General features: G+C 34.6%; 1 protein-coding gene across 6 annotated transcripts in view; it reads left to right on the forward strand.

Moving 5' to 3' along the window:
* Positions 1 to 25,620, forward strand: part of VPS13B (vacuolar protein sorting 13 homolog B) — a 433,483-nt gene that overhangs the window by 252,497 nt on the left and 155,366 nt on the right. For all 6 annotated transcript variants that reach the window (XM_085053291.1, XM_085053288.1, XM_085053290.1 and 3 more), the window contains 2 exons: positions 190 to 598; positions 6,091 to 6,202. In XM_085053291.1, coding sequence (XP_084909417.1) covers positions 190 to 598; positions 6,091 to 6,202 — 521 coding nt within the window. The remainder of the gene's footprint in view (positions 1 to 189; positions 599 to 6,090; positions 6,203 to 25,620) is intronic.

Below are 25,620 nucleotides of genomic sequence, written 5' to 3' on the forward strand. Positions count from 1 at the left end.
TGTGGATTAACTGTACATTCAAAAAAATGAAAGTTGTGGGATTTTTTTTAACCATTAAATGACTGTTGAAAGCTGCTAGAAAATACAGAACCCTAAACATCATAAATAACTAGAAGTATGGTAATTGATGAATGTTGCATGTAGATTTTTGCAGCAGTTTATTTATTTATTTATTTTCCCTTGAAACAGACAACTGCAAAACTATTAGATGGTTCACACCAGCAACATGGATTTCTTTCCCTTACTTATACCAAAGCTGTGACAAAAAATGTCCGGCACAAGCTGATATCAAGAAATGAACGAAGAACGTTCCATAAGCTGTCAGAAGGTCACACTGATGGTTCTCCTCATTTTCTCCATGAGATCCTTCTCTCTGCTCAGGCTTTTGATGTGGTCCTCTGTTTTCCTTTGCTAAATGCAATTGCAAGCATTTTTCAAGCCAGGTTGCCAAGGAGTCAAAAGGAGAAAAGGAAGTCACCAGGCCAACCTATGAGGACTCATGCTCTGACTTCCCGCAACTTGCCTCTGATTTATATTAACACTGGTGTAATAAGAGTCTTCTTTCCCAAAAATGAGGAAGATCATCATATTGCAGAAGGTATGGTATTTTATGTTAGAGATTTCTTGCTCTTCAGTGTTGTAGACAAATACTTCTAGTTAAATCACTGACCATTGCTTCAGTGTTTAAGGTTGGAGCTAGGAAACATCTAACACTCATGCTACTTCTCTGCACATTTACTCAAAATTTCTTTTGGCAATTTACTTGATCATTGCTTTCCTGGTACCTACAGAGTTTGCATTTAAAATGTGTTTATAAAGAATGGTCAAGAATCGTGGCAAAAGAACTTCACCAAGTTCTACAGTGGTGATTTTGTGTCAGCTTTCATTACCCTGATGTCAGTGCAGTGTTCCATAGATAGCTGTTCCAGCAAGTAGGGAGCCTTAGTTCTTATGGACGTTGACACCTGGAAAACCGTGCAGTAGTAAAACAAGTAGATATTCTGGTTTAGTTTGAAAAATATTATTAAAATGTACCTTGTGGATGATGCCCAACAGATGATACAGCTGAGCATTTTAGTTGAAAATATTCCAGCTCTTGTGCAAGAGGCTTTCTGGTATTTGCAGAGTTTGGGTATGTAAGCTGTGCATAAATAGCTCTTCAATCAATAGATAATACTTGTTCTGTAAGATATTGTTTTCCCTTTGTATGTAAAAATATATTTCCATCCCTATTACAATCTTAATGCATAAATAGAGATGCTGATGTTAAAATTAGACCATATAACACCTAGTAGGAGTACATTCACTTCTCACAATTATTCTAGAGATTGAAAAAAAGTAGTGTTTTACTAGTGTCATGATATGTTTACATAAGTTCTGTAGGTATGGAGGATTTTTTTTTTACCATTATGTTCAACAACACATAATATAATCCTAAGAGTATAGTCTTTAGATTTTTCTCATAACCTAATTGTGAGAAGTGCACGCAGTGAGAATTTACATAGATCATTTTTTTGCCAGTATCCTCTACAATTTTCCAACTGGGAATGCTGAAAACACAGGAAGATAAAATTAGACTGGCTGTCTTGGCAAGAAAGAATTATGATTCTAGCTGGAAGGGAGTTCTAGGGCATGCTGTCAAGGAAATCTTTTTAAGAACTATGTTTTTGTAGCTCTGTAGCTGTATACATCATTAAAAAGGAATTATAAAAAAAATTCATCTTTTTGCTGTCTCTTGCTTAAAAATGCATGCGAGGAATAGAATTGCCATGGTTAAGCAGTCAACGTAGGAAGAAAAACTGTATGCTTTTAAAGCATAATGCTAAAGATTATCTTTACTAAGCTAGTAAGAAAGCCAGTTACCCTCTTCCACTGGAAAACTCTGAAACAGCATCACTGTGAAAATCGACATTGTTCTTTCATTTCTTCTTTCACCCCAGATTTTCCCAAAGTCTCATTTGTTTATAAACATGAAATATATTGCATCTCTCTTCTCCTGCTTGTTGTCTTCAAGAACAATAGAAATTAGAAACAATAAGGAGCAAGAGTTGAGTAAAACCCACATCTCTGGTGTGCTGGGTCAGAATGTGCCTCCATAAGACATTCATCATTTATTGACTAGGAGAGATTTTCAGTCCAGTAAGACTTGTGAGTTTCAATTTGTGATCACTGTAGTAAAAGTAGAAAAATTGTTTCAGTTTGTCTTCTAGTCAGTTGTCTGCTGGTCATACCTTGTGCATACTGATAGCTACAGAAACTACCCTTGTCCCAAAACCCACATGTAATTGTGACTTTACATGTACAGTGAAAAAGAAAAAGAAAAGGCATATCTGTTGTTACTCATGCAGTCCAAACCCAAACTTGCACAATGAACTGTGGTAGACAAACACTGAAATAATCAAAATCATGTTTTTTCTTCTAAGGAATTTGCATACGTGCATGCATGACTACACCCACGCAATTTTATAATATTTTAGTTTCATGGTTTTTGCAACAGCACCAAATTAACATTTCTTTTTTTGGTAGATTTGAGGGCAGCATTCTAACCTTGGCATTAATCAATGCTGCCTTCTCTGAGTTTGATTTGTTAATAAATCAGGTGGTGTTTCGAGCTCTGGCCAACAGCCCACACTTCACAATGAAGGAAAGATAACTAAATATATAAAAACAAGATATGACAAATAGGAACAAGAATTACTGCATAGCAGAAGACTATAAGTAAAAATTGTAAATTGCAAAAAACTGGTAAGTTGTAAAGAGAAAAAATCCACATCTGGCTGGTTTGAGGACAATAGCAACTCTTTTTTGTATGTACTAGGAGCATAATACCAGGAGTCACTATGAAGGACATGATAAATTTGTTGATAGTGAAAAAGAAAAGGCAGCATACTGAATAAATGTATGTCCTGTATTTGTAGAAGTGATATATTCTTGTCACATGAGCATGACTCTTTACTTTGAAGTCTGTCGTAACATATGGTCTGTAACATCCTCCTCACTTACTATTAAAGTTTCAAATCAGTCAGGCTGAGTAGATTGTGCTCAGGGATCTTAGTCTTCTGAGGTTAATTTTTAGCACACCTTGTAAGAACAGGTTTTACACAGCTGAAGGTACATCGAGTAAGATGAAAAGTGTGATCTTCCAATAAAATTAAGACAGGTAGTTTTATTGCTCTCCCTCAGAGAACATAAAGGAAAAAATATTACAGGATTCAGTTAATAAAGAATTACATATTTGTTACATGATAATAAATATGGTTTTATGGAACATTAGACTTTTAAAAAACATCTGATTTCCATTCTTCATTGTGGTTTCAATTCTTAGTTGATAAAATGTTTGCAAAGATTTGATATGCTTAGACTTTTCTAGAGACTTTGTGTCTCATAGGATTTAATGTAAATACATCCCCATACTGTATCTGTGGAAATCTTAAATTAATTAAAAATGAACCAGAAGTCTAAAAAAACCCCACAAAAACTCAACAATTGGAAATAATAAATGAAATTGATGTTTAATAGTTTGAAAGTAAATATAAAACCATTGCTGCTATCATCAGTGAATGTTGCAAAGAATTTCCTGAGGCCATGCATCTGGGTTTACATCACTGCTTGTAGAAAATATACTAAATCTTCTGAAGCTAAGGTTATAAATCAGGGAAACAGTTTACACAGTCTGGGTCTTCAGGATGGGAGAGGCTATCCTGAGAAACAGTGGCTGAAAACAGCTTGAGGGTCACAGTGGACTTAGGTGAAAAAAATAAGGGAGGTAGCTGTACTTCTGCATATGGCAGATGATGGAATATCATGTCCAGTTTGCCTTCTGTTATAAAACTGGGTATTGATAAAAGTAGAGAGGGTGCCAAAAAGTATCACAGATGTTAAGTGCTAGATGAGAAGGCTTGAAAGGAAGGATTAAAAGAGCATAATTTATTTAGCTCAGCAAAAAGATGACTGAGATGAGTGGATAAAACCAAATGAGATTATGAACAACATTATTACACTTCAGTCTGTCAGATTTTCCTAGACTGTACTTATATTGTAAGTATAAAGTAATATATGTACAATAGTATAAGTACACTTATAAGTATGTTCTTAAAATGTAGCATAGATGTTTTTCCCCTCACATTTTTTAATGTCTGCAATGACTATGATTGTTTACTGCCTTATTCCCATATTTTGAAAAGCATAGCTTAGTGAATGGAGGTATGAATTCATCTTATAAAGTCATATGACTATTTAGAAACCAGCTGAATATATTAATGCCTGTAAATATTTCTGATTTAAAATTGGCTTAATTTATTGACCTACAGTAAACTGTGTGCAAAAGGTCCATGCCCAGCCTTGAAAAACAAACTCCTAAAATACTTACACAGTAGAGACCGTTATGGGTAGTCCTGTGTTTATTTTACTTTGCTAAGTGTCAGAGACAGATAAAACATATCTTAGGCTAAGAATTTTAATTAAAAACCACTTCCCAAGAATAAGGCATTGGCCAACTAATTAAGTTGCATTTACAATCAGATGTATATTTAATACCTTCAGATTTATATTTAATACCTTTACTCCATTTTCATGGAAAGCAATATCAAACACCTAAGTGTACAGAGGCGGTATTCCGGCACTTAATACAATGCCTTACTAATTTTTGAAAGTATGAGTTCATATTTAGTCAAAAAAGATAGTTTTTCATCATCTTAACTTTAGTATCTTATTTCTGGCAACCAAAGCATCTGTAAATAATTTTATTTTGTTTTGGGGGGCTAAAGGATTTGTCTTTATTTTGTAAGTATATGAGATTCTTTTAAATAGATCACTTGTATGCTAATATACTTGTGTATCAGAACTTGTGTTCCCACTTTGCTACATATTTACTGGGGTATTCCCTACAATAGTTTCAAAATATCATATTAGAATTTCTGTAATTTCTGTGATTTCTTAGATCTGTCCAAAAATATACATTTTTCATACATACTTAGCTGCAAAGCATGGTATCTTTTTCACCAAGACATTAATGGGTCTGAAGAAGCCATTTTTTTAAACTTACAGATTTTTCTGGTTCTTGCCACATCAAGTATATTACACTTCAGTAAAATATTTAAACTATGTTCTTCTACTATAATCTTGTTTTCAAAACTCATGTATGAGAGTCTTGCAGAACTTCCTCGGATACGGGAGCAAGTGTGGTATCATTCCATACTTGTTGCGTCTCACACAGGTGTTGCAGTGAACCATTTCCCTTCAGATGATGAGATCTTTGAACTTGCATCACATGTGCTCCAGAGTTTCCTAGTTACTGTGGAGTCTTCTGAGCACAACCTTATCCAAATGCTTTGTCTGTGCCTGCTGACAGAGTTAGCTTTCTACAAAAAATGTGGTGCTGTTTTATTTCTGGGCAAAACTTTGCTTTTCTGTCTAATATGACCACTGTTTTTAAAACTGAGAAACTTTACATGTGGCTGAAATTTGAAAATTATGGAGATAAGTGGAAAGCTGAGATTTTTCTTCTTGGAGTAATTTTGTTACTGATGTGAAATTTACTGTCCAGTACTACATCTTTTTCTTTGTATATGTGTCAGATTTCAGATTCTCTTGTTTCAGTCCTTGTGTTTGAACTTTTCATGTGTGTTGCAGCCCCTTCCAAATGCTACCAGGATGGTTATATTGTGATATCCTGCAGTGTTTTACATCTAAAGCATCTAGGCCCATAATAAAAAGGGTGCACAATTCAGAGTGGTTTACATGCCGATATTTCAGTGAATAATTATTGGAGAAACAAACAGATCACAGAGAAGTCTGTGGTAAAATGTCTGAAGCATTTTTGGAATAAAACCCCCCAAGAAAGTATCAGAGAAAATGAGAAGTCACAGACCAGGATTTAGTGGTGTGATAAAACTCTGGGGAAATGAAATTACAATAGTTTTGTCTTTATGTATCACAGCAGGACTATTGATTTTATATTGCTTCTGTGCAAAATTGAATCCTTAACAAATACTCTTATGTGCATTTTTTTAAAGAAATTGTTTTTCAGTGTTCCTGCTATGTGCATTTGACTGTTAATCAAACACATGTTTTCTCTTATCCCAACTACAGCTAATCCAGCAATTAAAGAAGACACTTTGGTTCTCAAGATTGGATCTGTCTCTATGGCTCCTCAGGCTGACAACCCTCTCAGTAGAGCTGTGCTCAGAAAAGACATTTATCAGTAAGTGTCAGGGGAAGGGTTTGGCTTTTCATATATGGTCTCAGAAAAATTCATTCTGGGAGAAGTTAATTGATCAATAAAATGGGTACGTGCAGCCTGTAAAAATACTTTTGACATACAATCTTTTGATATTCAAAACCAGGTTTTTCTGATTTTCTTCACTTGTGGGCTTTCAAATCCATTTAGACAAATCAAGTTCTGCTGTGAAGTGCTGATGAATAACAGAATTTAAATGTCAAATCACTATGAAGTTTAATGTCACAGATGAGAACATTTTAAGAGGCTTTCTTTTATTCAGCTACTACTAAGTTCACCTTAGAGAAAAGGAAATTTTTTGTGACTACCAAAGTGTTCAGTAGCCGTATAGTGAGAAGGAGATAGATTCTAATAATATAAATGGTAAACATATATTCAAACTGTAGGATTCTTGATGTCATGTAGATCAAAGCTTAAAGGAACGCAAACTTCTAAGGAGCTCTTTCCCAGTAAACACATTTTCTGTGAAAATGTCATGCTCTGGATTGTGTCACTAAGTATGTGCAAACCACACTAATCATATATAGGCAGCAAAACTGGTGAACATATGTAATCAACATGATAAAAGTAATATATGATCCTCAGTAGAGTTGGCACTGTTGCCAGACATGAAAGTAGGGTTGCAAATAATACCAAGTGAGAAAAGTCACAGAAATACAGATGAACAAGTGTCTTATACTTCCCGTTGGTCTGTTTTTCAGATGTGGCAATATTTTTAACTACTTCATAGTGCTCTTCAATAGAAATTACAAACATCAAAATCTTTTCCCAGCAGTAAAACATTTACTGCCCAGAAAATGACAGCAAGTTTTACTTTTGTCAAGACTAGGATTTTTAGGAGACCATGAAATATCTCCAATTTCACTTCTGTTCACTTAGAAGTTGTAAGAGAGTCTTTTTCTTCATATTTCCATGTGGAAACATTTAAATTAATGGTTTTGCTTGTATGTTTAGCTATAGTAGTTTATCCTTCCTTTTTTCCCCCTTTTGTTTTTAAATGAGCATTGTATCTTTTGTATTATGGAGCTTTCACGAAAGAAGTCTTACAGCCTGGCACTAGTAATGGCTTTGGATGGCAGGGTCTGATCCATCTCTGTGTGCTCACAAATTAAGCAGATCTTCCAGACATTTGTACAGGCTCTTCCTGCTTCTTCCCTTTCTGTCTGACGAGACCCCCATCTGATACCTGCTTTAAGAGTTAGAGACCCAAATGTAGGTTCCACTCTCCTCACAGCCACAAAAAGTTTATCAGAAAAATACCTGATCATAAGGTGGAATGTGCAATTACCAGCTTCTGTAAGGCCATTTCACATTACAAACCAGTGAGTAAGCAACTAATTTAAACCTAAGATCAATGAAGCTATGCTAGGTACCATTTTTGAGCCTATGTCTTTGCATATGTGACTCTATCTGAAATGCTGAAAGACAGTGCTTTTCAAATCACTCAATTACTTAAAGGTTCTGATGCTATTTTGCATTATGGTCCTGTGGATCTTATGTACATAAATGTTCCAGACAAGATTTGTGCAGTGTATATTTGATTTTCATAGTTTTAATGCGTAGTTTTAATTCTCCAGTCCTTTAGAAATCGTGACACCAAATGGGTAAGGTAGAAATAAGCACTAGGCCAGAGACAGCTCTGACCTGACTGCTACTGCCAGTTTGTGACCAGTCTCCAAACATCATGCCTCCTATAGCTTTCTCTGAGTTTTCTGTCGTATTAAGTGATTTCCTCTGCTTCAATGACCACTTTCCTAATTTCTCATCGTGTGTCAAATGATTTGGTCTTTTCTTTCCTTCTTTAATCATCCAATCATAGTAGCTTTACTGTTTTTAAGACATATTGGAGCAGAGCATCAAGTTACTTTGCAGTGTTTTATGGGACAATATTGAAGTTGATAGTGGGTGGTCCTTTGGTTTTGGGAAGAAGGTGACTATTTTAATCTGTTTCAGTATGCTTCAACATTTTCAAACAATAAAAAATAATATTTTTAAAATTGGAAGTATTAAGATTCCTGTTTGGGGTTGAACTAGATCCATTTTCTAATAACAAATTCTTTGACCCAGAACAAAGTTCACTTACAGAAGTGTGGTTGAAGATATCTCTTCATTGTCTTATATGGCAGTCACTGCTGTTAGACCACTGGAGTTCTAGGAGAAGTTAATTTCACCATTTTTCAGGTTTTTTTAAAATAAAATAATACAAAGGGGTTTGTATACAAGGGGAAAAAATAGTGGGATTTTATTAACACATGATGTTAGGTCTAATGTTAGTATTTGTTTCTCCAAATATGAGTGTTCTTCTTACAAAGTATTTGCCCTTTTTAGTGTGCCCATGGTACATGGTGCTAGAAAAAAAACCTGGAGCTAATACAGAATACTTAAAAATTGAGTAGTAAAATGAACAAACCCACACAATGTGTAGTTCATGTACTTAGGTGAAAGATTTCATAGTAAATATTAACAGCAGTACAAGTAGTACATTATCCAGTGTAAGAGACTCTAAAAAATAAATTACAGCAGCCTGTTGGTTACTGTAGAATTAGCAGCTACAGCATTCTAATAATCCCAACATGTCATCTTCTGTCTTTTTCCAACCTCTCTTCTCTAATTTGACACTGCTGCTTTTAATAGAATAAAAGAAAATAAATTGTTGTCTGAACCACTGTCTTTACAGTGTTTCTGGAGTGGGGATACAAACTTAATTTGTGGTGTCACTTTGTTTTAAACAGTCTTCTGTTTAGGCCTGAACTCCAACCACATGCAATTAGTGTCACTTTTGTAGTGCTTCATGAGAAAGAAGAATTTTTGCTTCTCATTTAGAAACTGTTCTTTTAGGAAAGGCTGAGAAACATTTTCGTGGCTAGAGGCTGAATAGTATTTCCAAATATCTTTTGAATTTGTCCCATAAATTTGTACATGAAAAACTGAATGCGCTCATATGTCATTAGCAGAATGCCAGTATATGTAAGGTAAGTTGGGTATGGCTGCAGGTCATACTAAATAAACCAGACCACTTTTAGTCTGTAAGCTGAAGTGACTCCATCTATTATGTCTTAGGAAAAAGAGCTTACATGCTAACTTGGAGAGAGAACTAAACTGAAAATAGAATGCTGGAAAAACAACGTGCCTCAAACATTTGGGCACAAATATAATTTCAGGTGATTATTGGAAGTTGGAAAGAAATGTATTGACATAGTAACTTCAGTTTTCCTATACCATATAAAAATTAGCCTAAGAGTATTTCCTTCAGTAAAAAATGGACTAATTTAGTTTTGATTATTAATACGTAGTAATTAAAGATACATGCACTATAGCAACAAATTTAGGGCTCCTGAAAGAAGTAGGGTGACACACTTTTCTCTGGTGACAGTAAGAGACAATATCTCCTTTCCAATTTTTTTTTTTCTGCTAAATTGTAGGACTTCATTTGTTGGTTTTAATGATTCCTCATGATTCTCTGATTCTTAAACTTCAGCTCCAGCTGTATTTTCTTCCACAAATATGACCAGAGCTATACATTCCCATCAAGAAGCTGCCAGTTCTGTTGATTGGAAATCTGTAGATTATCAGAAAGCCTTAGGATGGGTCCAGGGAGCAGAATAAAGGAGATTTTTTATAAGAATGCATGTAAGGCAGCTGCCTAGCCTGGCTGAAGGGAGGGAAGAGCAGTTAATTGAAACTGTGAAGGAGTCAGTCAGAGTAAATGAAGTTTCTGCCAAGCAGTGAAGGAGAGAACTATATTTTCGTAGTCTTTAACTACCTGATGATATTAAACTTGGGCTTGGGAGTGAGGGAGACTGCAGAAATCAAGGTGATGTGGTCATTTACTGCTTGTGTGACTGTGCTGTGTGTGTCTGAACTTTTGAATCAGCCAAATGCATCGTCAAATATATTTGACAAAACAGAGAAAAGTCTAGCAGTTTTGGGGAGAAAGGATGTTGAAACTGGGAAATCATACTGATTTCCTGGTGCACAGAAAGTCAGACAATTATGTGATATTGGATAAATTACATTGGAGAGACATTTTATAAATGGTGTTAAGTAAAGGAAAAAACAAGCATGAAGGCAAAAAGTTTCCTTTTTCAGGCTTGACTTACTCTTGTTTGGCTCTCTGGTGTCTAGTATAAAAAATTTGTCTGAAGTTTCTTTCCTCAAGATCTTCATACAACTATCTCATCTATGGATTCTTTGGTACTTTGTATGAAATGAATGCTTCTGCTACAGTGTTAGTATAGTGGAAGTTAAAACTTAACTGCACAACTTTTAGCAGTTGTGTTTTTAACAATACTTTGTTTGCTTTGGATGACATCAGTTAAGATTTCTTATTTGCAGTAAGCACTTCTCTGAAAACTTAAGTGTATGATTTTATGTGGAAAGTGCTAAAAGGAGTTACATGGCTGATTCTGTTAAAAGAAGACTAAGGTAAGCATATAATCATGAAATAATTACAGTTGGAAGGGATGTCTCTAGTTCATCTAGTCCAGCCTCCTACTCAAAGCAGTTAGGTCAAGTTGTTTACATCTCTCTCCAGACAGAAAATCTAGCAGTTGATTTAGATATTTGATAATTACTTATCAAAAGAACAGACTTTTGATGACTATAATGGAACTCTGAAGGCACCAGGAAAGAAGATCCTTTTCCTGCATCTATGCATCTATGGAAATGGCTGCAGCAGAGTAGCATCTCTCAGGAAATTCAAAAAGCTGCATTTCCTTCTTTGTGTGTCTCATATGTTTTTCTTTTACCATTTCCTAAGTTCTTTCTATTTTAATAGAAGTGGCTAGTGTAGAATATCAGTGTGAATAAATTATAATGCTTTAAAAAAGTGATTAACCAGATGTGTATGTGGTCCCCTTGACCAGTTTTCTGCCCAATTGTCTCACATTCTAGGAGATAATTTTGTCACCATTTAGATTACAACAGTATTTTCCTCTGTGTACAAAGAATGTCTAGTATGATTAAGCTGTGCATGGTTGGAATCCTTGAACACTTCCAGTCAGTGGAAACCTGACATAAACACTTTAAAAATCTGTATGTTGGGGATATTAGCAGTGAACAGTACTAGTTGTGCTAAGCCACCAGCAGAACTGGGCACTTTGAATAGGAAAATGATTGAGAAAACTTCGTCACAAGACCCAGAAATTCTTTTTCTCTGAGTGAAAAAGTAAGAGGAAGTCAATGCATGGATATGCTTAAATTTGAAGCACCACAGAGCTAAAATTGAGGTGATATTTAGTTCTACTTCTGTATTGGGATAAGGGCCCTATTACACCAAATATTGTGCAAATGGTCGAGTGATTATATAGGTAATTGCTTATCAACCCTAACATGGTTATTTTTAGCAATCTGTCATGAAACATTAATTAATAGAGTTTTAGGGAGTCTCCATGAACAGCTAGAGTAAAATAACGTTGAGTTACAATATTGTTAATGCAGAAATGAAATTGCTGACAAAGAGCTTAGAGAGGCTGTTTAGAGGCTGTTGTGTAAAGGTCTTATTTATAAAGTCAGGAATAATACTGCTAAACTATCAAGTTCTGGGAGTTATATAAGCAGAATCTCAAGCTTTCCTCAGCTTGACCAATAGAGAACCTAATTATTGTCCACGCTCTGGATTCATCATTTTTGAGATCCAAGGATTTCATTAATGTCGTATATCAAAGCTTAATAGTCCAGGTCTGAGTGTTCCGTGGTCATTTTCATGTGTAGATCTTTCACAGATCAAAGCATAAAGCTGTCCCTAGACTGTTTCCAATTTGTGAATGTAAATGGAAATTCTTTAGACGTGCCACTCCCCCCAAAAAACATTACATGTAAAGAGTTTACTCATGAGAAGGTAGCTGTAGATTTTATTATTTTTTCATTAAATTGTTTATTAATACAAGCATTTTCTTATTATATTTTTTTATTTTTGCAGTTTTTCAAACATTTGCAAATAGCAAAACAGAGCTATTTTCCATACAGAATATCTGCTGTTTATCTTCACTTCAAAGAATTCTGTCTAGAACATGCTTGTAATAATCATATAATGCCCATAATTGGTTAACAAAAATCCTTCAGTGAAATAAGGAGTAATAAACAACTTTCTGTGTCTGTGCTGATAGTGCTGGAGTGAAAGGAAGGAAAAAATGATTCAAGGAATTTATGAAAGAAGCACATACATAGCCAGCAGTCTGTGTGGAAATCTGTTTTTTCTTTCAAATGTGGTTTGGAAAATCAAATGCTTTTCAAAACTTTTCAACAGCAACCACATCTGTAAGCATCTTCTCTTCAGAAATATTTTGACATGTTTGTATTTGGAAAACTATAGCTTGAAATTATTGTTACAAAAAGCCTAGATTTTCTATAACTTTATTATAAGTAAAAAGTTTAATTTTTGGTATTTTCCTTTTCAAAACAAATAACAATTTTAAAATGGGGGTTTTTTGCCTACAAATTAGCGTTAAGATAAATGTTTCCCAGAATATGGACTTAATACAAATAATTTTCTTTTAATATTTGTTTTTTTACAAAGGTACTATTAAGACTTATTTTCTATTTTACCTTTTTTAGTTTTTAATACTTCATTAGGGCTTATTTGGTAGGCAAACAAGGAATTAGCTAATGTTGACCAAATTTCTTTCTCTTTGAATAAAGGCAACAAAGATAATCAGTGAAAAAAAAATGTATGCACATAGTTCCCTGCTTGTTAAATTGTCCATATGTACCATAGGGAATTAGAAAAAGTAACAGCTTTATTATATTGCAAAATCTCTACTGCAGTTTTTTGTAAATTTCAAAATGGGTAAAACTGCAGAGGTAATATTGTGTAGGAAAAAAAACTTTTAAGAGAAGAAATTCTTAGTGTTTTAAAAAGTATTTATTTTATGGCATTGAAGTTGTGAAATAGGGTTGCATTAGCATCCTTTTCCGTTCTCATCTTCCTGTGTTAAGGAAAAAAAATTGTAAAAGCAAAGATTTTGAAATTGTTCCTATAATTTATTTACTAATTTTTTTCAGATTTCAAACCAGGATAGTTGTATTTCTCAAGATTTTTTTTTAACAGGATTCTTTCTACATACAATTTGAATATACACTCTTGTTTCTTTTTGCATTTAATAATCTTTAGATTTATTAATTGTTAAATTGGGGTGTAAACCAAAATATTCACACTAAATAGCAAGTTCTAAATATTGTTCTTTGCTATTGTACTTGAACTCATCTTTTTTAGCATAAAGTTGTCCAAAGACTTAGGAAAGTCATCTTTATCTTCCATAAGAATCCTATACTACTCTGGAGTAGGGCTTGGAAGTAAAGTCTTTTCCTGCTTTACTTTTCTCTCTTCTTCTATCTTTAGCAGAGAGGCAAAATAAAAAAAGTCTGCTTAGACCTTTTGCCCAGTAAAATATACATATATATGGATAGCATTACATGGGAACACCACTCTTAATTATCATTGGCATGTTTGAGGCTATTGCAGCAGTTACTAATTTAAAACTCTCAGTGGAAACTAATTGTAAAATAACAGCTGGAACTGCCCATTTAGTTTCAGAAATGTAGCTTGTTAATTATCTAATACCAAAAGCTATTCAAAGCTAAATTTATATTTGGAATTCGGCTTTAAAAATGTTCAGCTTTTAACTATGAACTTGTTTTTACTTGAAATGTCTTTGTGAGTTCTACAGGAATCTTTGACATAACTAAATTTCCTAAATTCATATCTTTGACGTACATTTCCTTATAATGTAGTTGTAAAAGTAAAATAAATGTTATAAGAAAATAATTTTTACAACTTTACTTTTCTCTTGAATTGATCAGTTTAATCATGTGTTCTCAATACACATACCGACTTTACATTTCTTCTCCACTTAGTAGCACAGAACCTGATTCTTACAATAATTTTTAATTTCTTTGGGCAATTCCTCATAGAAAGGAAATTGAAATATGCTTCATAGAAACATTCCTATCAAGGAGCAGAAGCATTATGTCATTTAAGCATCCATTTGTTGTTAATCAGGGCTGCATTTTTTTAAACCTTATAAAATGTGTTAGGGGGGAAAAGAAAACCAACTGTGTATCAATAAAGAATGAATTCAAAGGAATAACCAATTAATTTAAACAACTCAAAGCTGAAACTCATAGAATTGATAAGGATATTTTTAAAGTCCAGTAATTCTTAAACAGTGCATATATTACAAATATTTTAATATAAAAAATAATGTCCTTCCTCAAAGATTTATTGTTACTTTCAGCTTTGTTTTGAGGACTTTATATGCATTCTATCTGCAAAGCTCTTCCTTCCTTCCTGCTTCTGACTTGGCTGAGGTGTTTGCACAACTGTGTTCTTGTCACTAGCTGCATCCCAGTGCTTCTTGTGGAAGGGGTGGGGAGGAGGAATGAACTTGCTTTTATGGAGATTCAGAGAGATGTGTTTATGTATGGCCAAAAGCCCTGCTCTAGAGGCAGATGGAGATTTCCAAGAGCAGCTTCGTAAATCTCTCAAAACGGTTCAAGTTTGAACTGGAAGACTGTGGGAACTTGCTCATGTGTTTGGGAAGGGCTCTGGTGTTGAGGCATGGTGAGGAGAGCCACTGTGACCTCAGGCACCTTGTGGAGGTGTCTGCTCTTCAGCAGTGCAGGACAATGCAGTGGTCTCCCCTGGCTTTGTGGACCAGTTCAGTGGCAAATATGATGTGTGTGTGCAAGCCAGTCATAGTGCCTAATTTCCTAGTTAAGGCTCAAAGCATTTGAATTTACAGTGTGGTTACGATCATTTCGTTATTCAGGTATCATTTATTCTGTCACCTCTGTGTGATTTAGAACTAAATTGGGAATGGGTTTCCAGACTCCCTTTAAACTGGATATTGTGTTCAGATCATGAAATTCTCAGGTTAGACAGTTTAACTCTGAACTTGGGAACTAGGCATGAGGGATTCATCTCTTCAAAATTGAGTCTACAAAGTCTACATACTTTATATAATTTATTGTAGCAGGTATACCATTTCTTTGACTAATTATGACGCCATCATTGAACAGCTTAAAGTCAGAAGTAAATAGCAGTTGTAAAGTAAAATTTTCACAAGGGCATTGTTTGCATCTCTGCTTTGCTCATGTGCTATAGTTTGTTCTATAAAAAGATTTCTCAGCTGTGGGTGATCTTAATTACTGTATCTTCTGCAAAGTCAAGGCTAAGTTAGAGATACACAGCAGCCTGAAATCGGAGTTTCCTTGGTCTTCAGATACTTCTTGCTGTCTCAAATACTGTTTTAATACAGTTAATTGGTATTTTCAGTGTGGTATATGCAGAGCTTGGCATGTGACATTCATACAACCTCAGTTTTGAAATCTGCAATATGTTTATGGTGACTGAATGGAGGAGAGATTATGATTTCTTTCATTTGTGCTGGTTTGAGATGCTGTTTAACATGTGTTTTTTCCATTTCCCTTTTTTTCCAAAAAATGGCAATTCTGCTGTAATGAAGCCAGTCAAAATAAAATCAAACAAATCGTTTGGGTTTTGGGTTAGTTCTAATCCTTTTAAACTTTTCATTGTATTCTATATACTTGAATGCTCCGTTTCTTGAACTTCTTGCCTTGGTATTTCCTAGGCTTAAGATTCTAAATACTTCTTGTACATTGGGTGCTTTTTCTTGAGTCCTAAGGTTATTGCAGTTGTTCTCATCTTCTCCCTTCTCGTTTTTCCTTTTTTTTTTCTCTATGTTTTGCACATTTTGAATGGACCCCTCAGAAATCTCATGTCTTGATCTCTTTATCCAGCACTGAAATTTACCTCCTTCATTGAGATAAAGTCTGTAACTATTTGCTTCCCTTAACTGTAATAATGGCCCTTCCTCCCATTTGAAATATTTTCCATCCAAGCAAGTGATGTGCAGACCAGCCATGCCCAGTGAAGGGGCTAAAGGAGTAAAGTGTGGCCCTGGGTTTCCTTGGGGCACCAGATTGGGGTGAATGTAAAGTCATTTTTTTACCATTGCTTTACTCACAGTCATTGGGCAATGAGTTTTGTGCCCATTTAAATTGTAAATCTAAATTTGAACTCTTTTAAGATCTACGTCTCCATGGTGTTGCTGTTTGTACTTGTGGATAAGGAACTGGCTGAGGGTCCTGAAAGAAATAAAAAATTGTTGGGGCCATCAGGCAGTTGGTTTCAGTTAGGTTATTACCCTGACTGTATTTACTGTACATTCACACAAGGATTAGCCCTGGCAAAAAGGTGTATTTTATCAGCCTGGGCTTGGATCAGTTTAATCTGCCATCAGAAACAGCACGGAATGTGACACTATGTACTAAGAATTTCTCAAAACTTCTCAGATTCAGCATTAACATTATTCAATAGACTGTAACAGTTTAAAAAGGTAAACAAGAAAGGGCACAGACAAATAAAAAACACATTAAATACCACCTAAAAATCCCAGGATACCTTTCACAGTTTACATACTCAGCAACTTTATTGCAATGAAAAAATTTCAGATAAAACTGGGAAAATAAAGGGGATCTGAAAGATAGAGGGGTTTTTTTTATGTGAGTTGTGTTTTGTGTTTTATGTTTTATGTTATAAAGCAATATTATTGAAGCTTTTACATTTGTTCAAGTTACATCCCTTTAATCTTTCTTTTCCCCTTACCAAGAAGCTTTATATTGCGCCTGTTATTGTAAAATACAGGGGGGAATGACGGGAGGTGCTTGGGTTTCTGTTAATGTGGGAGAAAATGATTAGCTGGTTCTTAGAAATTAAGTTGGAGTAGTTCCTCTGTAAAATTACGTATATTGCTTTACTTTACACAAACTCCTGACAGTTTCTTCCCAGACTTTACTTTGTAGATTCTTAAAATATATGGTTAAATTCACATGTCAAGGTTGCTTTTCCGTCTTATATACTGAAAATTAACATCTAAAAGTCTTGGCTACAGCAAATAATTTATTCTAAAAGAATTGAGGAGAGCTTTTGAAACTTAATGTTCTATATAGTTTTCTTCTTAACTGTTTGTGAGTAAATATAACTTCCATCAGGTCTGGTTTCAACAAAAGCTTTTTGTCAAAAAGTATTTTCCAGTAATATATAAAGCAGACTTCTTTTCTTTGCAGCATTTTAAATTCTAACAGGATCTCAAGGTAAATATAATGCAGGTTGTGCGCTTCTGTTACTGAGAAAAGCGTATCCCGTTTGTAATGAAACATTTGTTAACTTCTGTATACAGATTGCGGTTCATTCCATAAATATTTGTGGGTTCTCTGATGTCCCTCACAGGGTTTTATCTATGACAAATTCATACCACAGTTCTTAAACTACATTTTGGATAGAAGATTTCTTTCTTTTTCTAAACTGTTTGCCAATGTCTTTCATTTAAGGCTTGTAAGTATTTCAACTTCAGTTTTCAATTATTTAACAAAAAGGATTATCAGAAATGTACAGAATGGTAACATGTTATTTTAGCATATTTCTCTATGGGATACTCTTCCAAGCTCCCATGGCAAAATTAAATCCATGTTACTCTTTTCCTGAGCAACTCAAATTGTACTGTTTAAGTGAGCATGGTTCCTAGCTCCTAACTGATTTTTCCAATATAACTTCACTTAGCTCAACCACCTTAAGTATGATCAAAAGTCATGCTTAAAGTTTGTTATGTTTAAGTTCTTACTGTACTATTAAACCTGATTATGCTGCAATTTAAAAAAAAATTAAAAGTCATGTACAATGGTTTTGTTGCAATTCAGAAGCTATTATTTTTTTTTTCCTTAAGAACAAAAAAACCCATAGCTTTTTTTAAGGGTTGGTTTGTAATCTTATGGGCTTTATTAGTTGCTGGACACAAAGATAAGTGTACCATTCTTCAGCCTCTCAGAACATTTTTCATGCCCACTGATATTTTTGTTTCTAGGGTTTGGGGTTTTTTCTGTGAGAAGACAGTGGCCAGCACTAGTGTGTTAATGGCTAAATCAAGTGCGTGTTGAGAGTAATAAAATACAGAGATAGTATCAGGCATCTCTGTTAAGTTCAATGTAAGTGATTGGCATAAATCACAGATACGCCAGTTTTCTGGCTTGGTATTGTGTGTTCTCCAGCACTAAAAAATAAATGGGTGGTACAAATAGAAAATAGAAGTATCTATAAATAGATATGCCCTGTACTTGCCGAATAGGAATAGAATAGAACATAGAATGAACTCTTTCAGATAACCAAAATTATTTAACTATTGATTAGTATTATTTAATCTTTATACGTGACAGTTTTTCAAGGAACAGGAAGAAACTTGTATATTAACAAATCCAGCTGCAAAGCAAATTTGAAGTTTTTCTGTTTCCCAGTTTAAGGTTGGAAGTGTATATATCTGTGCATATATGTCTTCAAAGAAAAATACAGAGGAATACAGTTCTCTGTCATGTTGTTTTTGACCCACTTTATTCAGACAGCTTGCAATGGTTGATTTTTTCCATGTTTTTGGCATAGTAAAAAAATGCTTGATATATTATGTAACTGCAAGTGTTGTTGAAGTTGTTTTCTAAAAATAATTTTTTAAATCTACATATTTTATTCTTCACACATTGCAGCTTATGAGAGTGTAACTGATTATATTTACTAAACTGGACTCAAATTACAGATGATGGAATTTGCTGTTTCCCAAATGGACAGTGTATTTGTTTGTGTGTTTGTATCTGCACAGTGTCCTTGCAATTCGTTTTTTAGCTCCAGGCAGTCAGTTCATCTTAAGTTTCTTTTTAACCACCACCATTTAAGTGTTTTGGCTGTGTCATGGAGTCACTGAACTACCTGACATTGGAATCTGTAGTTTTCATGGCTGATGGTGTGAGTACACAGGGCTATTTTGAGTAGATTTGCATCTTTTTTGTTTCTCTCTTTGCTCTTCTTCAAATTCATATTTAGAAGTAAAACTCCCCTTCAATGTATTTTGTTAGGCATAGATTCATACTGACTTTGGAAGTGCCATTAACAATAGTCTAATGTGGGTTTAAGGAAGAAAAAATACTGGCTAACATGACAGGTAATATATTTCGTAATTAATATGGAGTGAGTTTTTATATCAGGAGAATATTCAAGGGATATTGAAAAAGACAAAGTAGTGCCAGGACTTCGGGAAAGGTGAATTAAAGGAAGGTTATTTTCAATACTGTGTTATGGACATACTTTACAATGCCATATATAGTATTTCAAAAATAGTTCCAGCTTGCCATTATGAATATGATGATTCTGTAAGAAGAAGAAGAAAATGCAAGTGGCATCTTGAGAAACTAATGTGATCAGTGCCAAGATAAATGTGAATTGACTTGGAAAGTTAAATATTAATGTTTTCGAGTAGCTTGTTGCATTACCCATGCTACAAATATTATCTATTGGAGTAGACATGTGCTGAAAGTGTGCATTAATAGACACTGTTTAATGTAAAGGAAAAGATGGTATGTATGTATTTATTTATCATGTTCTTTTCTGCTTCAGATACAATTTGATTGATGTCCAGGTATGAGTTAGATATACTGACCCAGCAGCAAAAAGAAATCCTGTCCCATATCAGCTTATCAAACACACTGAGGACAGTTTGCTTTCCAGCCTGTACCTTTGTACCATGTTGTACTGCACCATTCAGAGAAATTCCAGGCATCAAATATGAAGGCTGTGTTCTGTGAAACTTCACCTAGGTATTTCCAGGTGAATTTATAGAACATCTGGAAAGACTGAGGTATTGTACCACTTAACTGGATTAATCAATTTAACCAAAGTAAAATGCAGGCTGGAAAACAATGGGAAAATCACAAGATTTTTTATCTTAGTCATGTGGTAAAACAAATAGACACAACATTAAAAATTGAAATGAAAGCTCCTTTGACTGCCAAACAGCATTAAGTTTTGAGATAAAATTATTTCTACCATAAAACAAAAGCATAAAAGTCTTTGGGTTATGTTGTATTTTGGCATTTTTTCTTAGTCCCCTCCTCAGACTTATACTATTTAGAGAGACTCTATTCCACTTGTTTTTTTCCAAGGAACATTTGGCATCCAAAAATATCATACAGACCTTCCTTTGGAATTGTGCATACTTACCATTTATACAGTCTGTCAAGTGTATATTTATACAGTGCTCCCTGAATTTGGGTGAATGCTTCAAAAGTATAAAGAGATTCCTCAAACTGTCTAAACATTGAACAATATAAAAATGAAAAACTGATTTTTAAATGTTCAGACTTTCTCATACTGTTATTTTTGCTGAGGAATTTAAACAATAAAATTACAGAAGTAATTAAACAGATGACATCTAAGTGCACAGCTGCAAACTTCAGCTTTGTTTCATTTTAGACTTCTTTTGAGAGAGACCAAAATTACTTCATAGTTTGCTAATATCATACCTTATTGTCGTAGAGTCATTCATACTGTGTTCCAGAGACAACTCTAGAAGACAACTGCAGAAGTTCTTCAGCTTCTTCGCAGAGCCTTTGTAACAAGGGACTACTTTTAAATGTTTGGTCACCTCACAGGATATGTAGAGCATTTCCTGCCCGTAGGACTAAGAAAGGAAGCATAGGGCCAAATTGTTTGATGTGTGATCTACTGTAATTCCTTTCATGTGTTTAGTAGTTTTTATATGATCAATGCGCTGCTACCAGTCCTGACCTTGGTGTGGCCCAGTTCACTGAAATCTGACCTTCCTAAATGGATAGCAAATGGAATTATAGTAGCACCCACCTTGCACCACCACTTTAATTAATGAGTGTGAGGTGGTGTTTCTATTTTTTTTCTCTGAATAGGTACTATAAGGTTTCAAATATATATCATATAAATATAAATAGAAAATATAAATATAAATAGTCATATAAATAGAAAAAATAATAGTACATCAATAAAAATTGCAGTTGTTAATTTTTATCCATATTTTCTATCTTTGTATTCTCAGAGCACTCTATATCAAATATCTCAAAATTTTTTCTATGCAATTAGTTATATTCACAAAATCATTTTGGTTTTGTGCTCACAGTATAAATTAGACCGATGAAGAGGTAGACGTTGTTTAGAGACACATAGTAAGCAAGATTAGAGAGAACAGGAATTAAACCTGCATCTCCTATTTTCCTTTGGCATATTCTAGCCTTGCAAAGAGGGAGTCATGTCCTGTAGGCCCATGCAGGGCTGGCCAAAGGGTCTGCTTAGTCCCAAACATTCTTGTGCACAACACATGGAGACCTGGCAGACTCTGCTCTTCTACATGTCCATGCATCCAGTTGGACTTGTCAACTCAAATTCTGAGACAGTGTTTTCTGTCCCATTTGAGAAGGTGTCAACCACACATGCAAAATAGGCCCAAACCATTGAATTCCATTCACCAGATTTCTTCTTCTGTGTTTGAAACCAAATCTCTCTCCTCTTGCATTTTGATAGCTCAATGGATGTCAGTCCTTTTATAAAAGGATTGGGATTAAATAAATACCTCCATGAGTCAGTAGCTGCAGTTGGTGAAATTGGTCAAGTAGAGGACACACAGTATTTAGAGAAAAGTTATTGTAATGTTGTGGTTTTTCATCTCTGAGCAATTTGTTTGAGAACTGTGGGATTTTTTTTTTCTGTGTTGTCTGGTTTTAAGAAAAGGCTTACAAAGCAAGGGAAGACCTTTCTGCTTCAGCTTGGCAAGAAAAACCTTTGCTGAAAAGTATTAGTAAAAGAAAATAGTATATTTGGGTATTTTAGAAAAATTTTGATTATTGCTATCATTATTTTCTATAGAAGAGTTATTGCTGCAAAACTAGAAAATTCTAGAAGCAGAGAGGAGATAAGTCTGTGTTTCTGACTATCCCATATACATGTCTCAAATGTGACTATTTAACAGGGATACAGCTGTAGGTAGAATACTGTGACGGCTTTGTTGAAGATCCTGAATACCTTCTCTTAATGTCATCCTTTGTCAGAAGCCATGATTATCATAGTAGATTCTGTACTGTGCTTGAAGTCTCTAGAAGCTCAGAGTGAATTCAAGTAGCAGAATTCAAGCACCTTTTTGAAGGCTGAATTTTCTAAACATGTATCTAACATGTCATTATTCCAGACTCTGACACAGTGGAGGCTTAAAGACATGCAACAACAATCAGCTAAAAGCTTAGTGCAATTTTATATGATTAAGTGTTCTAGATGATAATGTGTAGATGACTTGTTCAATACATGCATTTTTTTTTTCGCCAGGCACTTTTTCATTCATGTATTGAATCATGTTTTAGGGCATTCTAATCCATAATTGCATCTTTTTGGGGGGGTTGTTTAAAAGTACTGAGTTCCATATGCATATCCTTGTGTTACTTAATGATCTTTATAGCTATTTGTTGTCTCATCCTCTTTAGCTTTTTTAACACTTAAACCAGTTCCTCTCTTCTCAGTGATGCTTATCTCTGTAGGTATACAGAGCAAAAACAGGACCAGTGCCCAAGAGATAGAAGTCAGACATTTATCCAACATTAATTAGGAAAAGAGGAAAGTTATTTGTTACACTTGTATTTTTGCATCCCTGTATCAATTGTTTGAAGCAGTCTAGTGCAATCAGAAGAAAATTTTGCATATGTTTCAGTCACTGGTCTTTCTGTTTTCATCACACTAATTGTGCAAGTAACCTAACTCTCAGCTGGTTTATGTGTACGTACAAAAATGATAAACACTACAAATCATTATAAAGTTAGGACTTATGAGTGTTGTTGTCTACAAAACATATTCAGTTAGAATACAATTAATAACTTTTTCCTTTGCATTAGTGATGTGATGTGTTTTTCCACTATGTAATTGTTAAGAAGTGGTCAGTCATTTTTATTTTGCTCATAGAGCTATCACTGATATTTTCTTTTTACAAGAGTCCTACATGTGTGGAGATGAGCCACTCTGACTTATAGAACATCTGCCATGTATTATCTTCTGTAGATAATGATGTATCTGGCTGTGCAGAACACAACACAAGGGCTAACCAGACAGAATGCAGTTTTCATTGTTAAACAGATTCCTGTAATCAATAGTACTGCTTGCTAATCAGTAAAGCATTAAGCAAACTAGCCTTATATTTTTATATTATATATGTATATATAGATATGTGTGTGTATATATATATATATATATATATTTCAGTTTATGTTTTCATTTAATAAAAATATGCTGGTACCCAATCCAGAGTATGCTGCCAGCAAATAAGGAGATGGGACAGTATTTGAGTTATTCTGAGGCTGAGCTGGAGATGGGAGAAGGAGCAGCTGCCAACAAAGCCAGTCATATGTGGCATAGTTCCTCGGGAAGAGAGGCAGAAACAGTGAGAATTGGAGTTTACTGCTGATTGCATTTGAAAGTCTGCTCTACTGATCCAGACTCAAATAAATGGTTTCCAACATCCTGGCAGTCATAAAATACTGTTTGTTAAACCAAAAGTAAGTCCCCCTATGGACAGATGGCAGGGTGGAAGAAGCAAAGCTGAGGTTCCCTTGTCCTAGAAGATATGTATATCACTCAGTATGGCAGAATATGTTCCCAGGATCATGTACAAAGTATTAGAAATTTGTGAGGACCTTCTTGCCTAAGGATATCTCCTTCTCTCTTCTTGCAATATTAGAATGTTCTTACCTGCTGCTTTTCTTTAATTTCAGCTTTAGTACCCTGATTCCATAATTCTTCCTTTTGCCCATTGGTCTCAGGTTTTTTTCTGCTTAACTTCTCATTCTTCTTTCCATCTTCCTCACAAATAAGTGGTTTCAATATCTCCAAATTTAGGCACATCCAAGACTTCCATCATGAGAAGTCATGCTACAGGATTTTTTAGTTCTAGAACTAAGATCATGTCTGTATATGTTGGGAGATGTTGGGGAAATTCTGTTCCTGCCCCAGGGGCTCAAGTGTTAACTTGTTTGTCTGTGACAAAAAGGCATATATTTGGTGTAATTAAAAAAAAAAAAGTTGCCTTTCCTTGAAAAGCTGATTCCTGTCTGAGGTTTTGCTTATAAAGCTTAGTATTCTCAAAGGTCATTGTTTTTGTCATAGATTCTCTAGGTTTACCACATTTTTGTTGTGTCCTTTTTAACAACTATAGCATCTCATTTGAGATGGAGTCCATTGTATCCCTAACAAACGCTTCAATTTCTCTATTTGGTACAATACATTCAATGGCTTTGTCAAGGAGGAAACTTTATTGAATTGAATTGGGGAAAAGACAGTTAAGGTGCATTAGGTCAGTGATAAATATTGCTGTGATTTCTACAGTATTCAGTCACATCTCATGCATCAGTGCGGACCTTTCGGACTATGTTTAACCTGGGACTCCACAAGCTTAAGCAGAAGAGGAAAGGGTCTTTTTGCATATGTGCCATGGGTTTTACCTGTATGAAATAGAGAGTAGATTTATCCAAGCTTTCTGTCTGCTTCCTTTTAAAATTAGAATAGGAAGGATCTTTTACCCCCAGACAAAACCTTTAATAATTGAAATTTGGGTAGATAGGTTTGTCATCTCTGTACCTAGAAGCAGAAATCAGTGCACACAGAGATCCAGTGAGAACTAAGAAAAATTAGCTGTTGTGTATAAAGTCTGTGAATATTTCTTAATTATTAAATAATATGTAGTCTTTAACTGCCATTTTCCTGGCTTGTTTAGCTTTTTGTAGGTCTCAGATGAGCTGTAAGTGAATAAATTTAACTTCTTTACAGTGGGTCTCAGAATTGTGCTTTTTCAGCAGCATGTAGTAACTGGTTCAACATGAACTGCTTCTTAAATAAACATACAAAAAGCCTGACCCAGACTAAATCAATTTTAAAAAAGAAAAACTTTAAACCTGTGTTTCCTGTTACATGCTTATGATTGTCTTTGATTGCTTGTGATTGTACTACATTGCTGACCAACTGTTGGGTTCTACACTGCCTGCCGAAAGGTTCAGATGAGATAGTGAAGTTGTTTTCAGAAGAGGGAAGCAATTAAAATCATAACCCCTACAGTACATTTCAGCTGATAAACATCACTTACGCTGGAGATAGAGATGTCATGAATTTGGCTTACTCTGTTTTTCTGATTTTATTTGCTGCAAGGATTTCAAAGGCTGCAGAGTTCATACGAAGCATGTATACTTAAGATCAGGCCAGTTCTGCTGTGGTTTAACATACTTTCATCCTTCCAGGAAGTACACAACTAATAAATTGGAGGAAAATTGTTGTTATGGAAAACCAGAAATGAGGGCTTATGTAAATACCTGTATATATATTTCTTACTTGGGAAAAAGGGAAAATTTTGATCCTTGTATGAAACTGGCATGATGTACTTTCTGAAAGTCATAATGAGCTTAGTCAAAACATCAAGCCATTAATTACTAATCCGTGTGTTTTACACGTATGTGTAAAATATGTGTTTCTTGAAATGGGTCACCTACAG

The sequence above is a fragment of the Lichenostomus cassidix genome, chromosome 2 (genome assembly GCF_008360975.1).
Source record: "Lichenostomus cassidix isolate B80296 chromosome 2, HeHo_3.0, whole genome shotgun sequence".
Taxonomy (NCBI): Eukaryota; Metazoa; Chordata; class Aves; order Passeriformes; family Meliphagidae; genus Lichenostomus; species Lichenostomus cassidix.